Source organism: Lactuca saligna, chromosome 2, assembly GCF_052625555.1.
Source record: "Lactuca saligna cultivar CGN05327 chromosome 2, ASM5262555v1, whole genome shotgun sequence".
NCBI classification, from domain to species: domain Eukaryota; kingdom Viridiplantae; phylum Streptophyta; class Magnoliopsida; order Asterales; family Asteraceae; genus Lactuca; species Lactuca saligna.
This window is the reverse complement of record NC_136418.1, coordinates 153694927-153699948: the sequence shown is the minus strand read 5'-3', so window position 1 is coordinate 153699948 and position 5022 is coordinate 153694927. Positions and strand designations below refer to the sequence as shown.

At 32.8% G+C, this 5022-nt stretch overlaps 1 protein-coding gene across 1 annotated transcript; it reads right to left on the bottom strand.

Moving 5' to 3' along the window:
• Positions 1-2508: 2508 nt before the first annotated feature.
• PIN8 (Auxin efflux carrier family protein) lies at positions 2509-4321 on the bottom strand. Its single transcript, XM_078977829.1, has 6 exons — positions 3780-4321; positions 3507-3684; positions 3329-3414; positions 3053-3210; positions 2867-2943; positions 2509-2774 (listed from the first exon to the last, which is right to left on the bottom strand). The coding sequence occupies exons 1-6, from the start codon at positions 4276-4278 to the stop codon at positions 2708-2710; spliced, it is 1065 nt and encodes a 354-aa protein (XP_078833955.1). The 5' UTR covers positions 4279-4321; the 3' UTR covers positions 2509-2707.
• Positions 4322-5022: the final 701 nt, after the last annotated feature.

Below are 5022 nucleotides of genomic sequence, written 5' to 3'. Positions count from 1 at the left end.
CCGTTTCTCGTTCGAGTTGTGAATCAGAATTTAGAGATATGGCAAACACGACGGTCAGAATCGTTTGGATAACTCATCTACTTCGCGAGATCCATGCATTACCTCCAGATCGTCCAACTTTATTATGTGACAACAAAAGCGCTCTCTTTAGAAATCGTTTGGAGAACTCATCTCTAGTTTATGAATCATAACTCCTTTATGGATGTGTAAGCATTGACATCCTCTAGGAATTGATGATTTCTTCATTCTTAAGGCTAATCAACTTCTTGGGTTCAATTGCTTCAATTGGATCTTTAATTGTGATTAAGAAGGTATGTTGTGGGCTTCCCCAACCTCCATACTACCTATGAGAAATCTTGGCATATCATGCTTCATGATTGCTATAACCAATTTGGGATGAATGATAAGCTTTATGTTAAATCCTAATGATAAACACACAAATGTTCGTTGTGTTGAATTGCATTAGTTTACCAATTTTCTCCAATATTTGAGCATCATACTTTCTTGCTTAATTGCAAGTTTTTAGTTATTCAAGTCTTTCAGCATTATATTACGTTTTATTTGCAAACAAATGGTGTAATTTGTTTGGTGGACTTGACATCCCACCACATTCTTTTGTACCTATTTGAGTTACATCTTATGAGTTTAAAGTTGATATTTATCATGATCTGACTGAGGTTCCTAATGTTAGTATGAATTGAATGAAATATTTTTATAAGTATATTGTTATTTCAAACAACTTGTATAAGGGGTTTAACAATATCCTTGGAAAAAGGAAACTAGTTTGTGTCTAACCTTATTATATCTTCATATCTCATTTGGATGCCTTTTCCTCCTCACCCAATCAATCATGACTATTTACACGCCTATCTATGACAAAGGGATCAAATAGGGTACAATCATCTAAATATTAGGCTCCATATGACAAGTTATTTGTTAAATTCAAGGATGGAATATAGTTCTAATTTTGGATGTGATTCTGAAACATTCTTCATAGGTTCTATTTAGACATCATATAGGAGGTAGACATCATATGTAGGTACATTTAAATAGGCTACTTTAAAACTCTTTTCACTTTTTCCAAAATACACAATTTTTTATAAAAGTTTGCCATCATAAAAACATCCCCTTAGCTTCTAAACATACATTTAAATAAATGCATATCAACCATTTAAAGATGATAGTGTATATAAATGCAATGTATGACATGTTTTCAGTTTTTCCTAGATTCTCGATTTCCATTCCTTTTTTTCGAAGACTCTCGATTTATGAAGATATGTTTACATAATTTTCCTAACAATGAAGGATGTAGGTACTCAAGGGTTACACATTTAGCACCCAATCCACATGTTTACACGTCCACAAGGGCTACTCTTAGGTGTTGACTCCCTAATTCCAAGTGGTTTCGGGAAAGGGTACAAAACGCGCAAATTTCCTCCAAGAATACAACAATATAAGTATGGGGTTGGCTAAATAGACACCCCATTTTACCATTTAGACAACTCTAAATTAATTTTTGAAATATTTTTATTGGTTGAAATTTTATTGTTTTCCGAAAAAGCTGATTACAAATAGTTCATTATAGGTTGACTTTTTATACAAGTGATGATAGAGTGTTTAAGGGGTGTCTTATTAGCAGCACCCTATAAGTATACTTATACCAAAGTACTTCTGGATTTCCTTGTCCAACAATATCTTGAGTACTCAAGTATTCTCACGAATGCTTCCATATGAACACATATATTAAATAGTTTCCAAATGGTACTCAAAAGATCATTAAATGTTATACACAGTTTAAAGATGGAAATGCAATTAGCCAATGCATAATTTTCCAAAAGTACATATAGTACAAATTATTGTCTAGTTTTCATGTCATTTCAAATTATGGAGATAACGGTGGACCACACCTTCTTCAGTGAGTAAAGCCAAGCCTAAGGACAAGGTTAACCTAAAAAGACCAAGCCAAAGGCAAGCAAGGTTGAGGCTAAGCCCAAGGTATCCAAGGTCGAGTTGACCCCAATGTAGTTGAGGCCAAGCCCAAGGCATATGAAATGACCATTATCTGTCTTTTCCAAATTTCCTTATTCCAACGAGTCAATCTATATGTGATGAGACAAAAGGTATTCTTCTCTCATGGAATAATGACTTTACCATCATAGTGTATCCTTATTCTCCGAGATACAATTCACGGATTTGATTTCAAGAGATATGATGAACAAGATCAAAGCTATAGTAAAAAACCCATTCTTGGAATGATGCATGATCACTTTTTAACTTGAATAAATGTCTAATTTTGTATCAAATTACATATTTGGTTTTGCCCAATTGTATCCATGGAGTCTGTTGGTAATGTGCATCAGTAGAAGTTAAGCGAGTTAGAGCATGTAGATCGAAAGTCTTCTAAAATTACTATGAAGCCTTTAACATTTCTATAATATAAGCTAAAATATGATAAATAATGCTTGATTCCTGTCCTCTTGGTATGCCAGCTGCTAGTTTATTCAATCATTTGTTTGAACAAATTTGTTTTCACATAAAATTATATATGCACAATACACACACGTTGTATAATCTCTACCATCCCATTCTATTAGGTTATTTTGCTCACATGCCCGAAAGCTTTCTATCAGATGAATAAAGAATTTCACAAGCCATATACATACATACATACATATAATTCCCTCACTTCCTGCCTTTTGTGCATTACCTATGATCCCAACAACAAATAGTACACCACTGCAATGGGCAATGCCACAAGCAATCCAACGATTATCCTGTAATATATATATATATATCCAAATTAGTCGATTAATTTTCATGTTGTTACCTGAAGTCTACTTGTAGAAATAAGCAACAATCGTAATACCCAGTGCTCAATATATCCGGATGAACATTATACTCTTTGGCAAATACAAATGGGACAATTCCTTGCGGAAGTGCTGCCTGGACCAATATATATTGTTTATTAATTCATTTATACGTATCCTAAATTTGATGATATTATAAATATAATAACGAAAACAAAAACATGGTATAAACCTATAGCAATTACCTGTATAACTGCGATTTTAAATGGTACACCCTTTAATCCAATAGCAATGGAGGGTGCTGCCATTATTGCAGGCCCAACAATGAACTTCAAGAACATTGCTAATAAGGCCAATCGGGTACCACAAGCTACTATACTGGCCTGTGATGCCATGAATAGACCTGTGATCAAATAATACAAATTAGCAAAGTGTAATTAATTTCTTTTAATTCTATGTCTTGTAATTTCACAATGTTATATATATTACAACTAAAATTAATATATTATATATGTTGTTACCTAGGCTAAACATTGCCATTCCAAGTCCTCCATCAGACAATATAGTTATCGAATTTTCAACCACCTTTGGCAACTTCACATTGCACCTGAATTAAGTTCAACATGTTTATTGTTTCTTTAATAAATTTGACCTAATTAATTACTGTATTTGTAATCTAACAACTTTTTACAAACTAACCCAAAACTTATGCTTGCCCATGCAATGCCTGCTACAGTTGCATGAAAATTAGGATTCATTAGAAGCTTCTTCCCAACAGTTAATAAAATGATAATTAGTCTTCTTCTTTTTGGAGTTCTTGATTTTGTCCCCTCCCTTTCATCAATTTCTTGTGCTTCTTGCTCGACCTCTGGATCCCCTTGAGTCAATCAATAGACGATATGATGACATTAACAAAAAGTTTTAAAAAAAAAAAAAAGTAAACAACATTTTAACAGATAAATACATATGTACCTTGTGCTTCTATCATGTGAGCTTCACTTGCAGTTGAAAACTCAAAGAGAAACAACAAGAAGTTGTACCAAATTAGGCTTTGTAATGCAATTATCTGTGCAAGAAGCGCATGTGCTTCATCTCCATATATTGCCTTTAGTAATGGGATCCCTACGATCAAAGTATTGGGTAATGTTGACAAAGAAATACCTGTTATGATCCAGTTTAAGTGTCCATTGGATCTAACTTTGGTAATTATAGCAACCATAATCAAGGCAATGACTTTTTGAAGAACATCAGCACCAATTAGCTTGAGGTTCATCTTGAAAGGATCACTTTTGGAAATCACTTGAAAAGATAACAAAGGAATTGAAAATTTAGCAACAAATTTGTTTATACCCGAGCATTGGTCTCGGTTGAATAGCTTCAACCATTTTACAGAAACGTAAGCCAAGATCATGGCCACATATAATGGAATTATGGCTGCCACAATATGATAAACATCATTTAGGGAAATCATGATTGATGATTGGTGGGTTTATTGGATTTTTACTGTTGTTTATGATATATGTATATATATATAAGTATATAAGCATCCGTGAGGAGGATCTTTTTGCTTTCTTAGTTGCCTTGTTTAATCATCCATCAAGAAAAGGTAGTGTAAAATCTTCCAAGTGAAGCTTTCTTGTTTGTTCATTTAGCCCGTACCAAGAACAGGCTTCCTGAAAATAATGCAGATGTTTGTCTCTTTCTCTATGATATGGTCAAAAGAATTATATAAAGTTTTGTGTAATTTGCAATTTTGGTCCTCGGTTTAGATGGTTTTTTCGGTTTTGGACCGTACAAAAATGGGGTTGCAATTTTGGACATTATTTTGAAGTTTCCTAATGATTTTCGTCCCTACATCGATTATGTTAATAGCCCAATTGTTAAATTTTTTAAACCACCATTTTTTCCATGGACCACAACCGGAAAACACAACATACATACCATAATTAAGGATATATGGTGCAACCATGAGAAAAATATATGATTTACTTGTAGGTGTATTTTGTAAATATAACGTTTTTAACAAAATATATTAATATGCCGATAATTCAAAAGACAATGTGAACATATAAAAGTTATGTAAGTCTTTATAACAAAAAAAATTACAAATTTGATCCCTATTGTATGTTATATTTTTCAGTTTTTGTCCAAGGGAAAGATGAACACTGTAAAAAGTAAATAATAATAATAATAATAATAATAATAATAACTCCTA

Excerpts from the sequence above, each read along its gene's own strand:
- PIN8 (XM_078977829.1), bottom strand. The coding sequence starts at position 4,278 with ATGATTTCCCTAAATGATGTTTATCATATTGTGGCAGCCATAATTCCA. Across the intron at positions 3,415-3,506 it reads TGGGCAAGCATAAGTTTTGG|GTGCAATGTGAAGTTGCCAA; the intron begins GTTAGTTTGTAA and ends AACTTAATTCAG. Across the intron at positions 3,211-3,328 it reads AATGGCAATGTTTAGCCTAG|GTCTATTCATGGCATCACAG; the intron begins GTAACAACATAT and ends ATTTGATCACAG.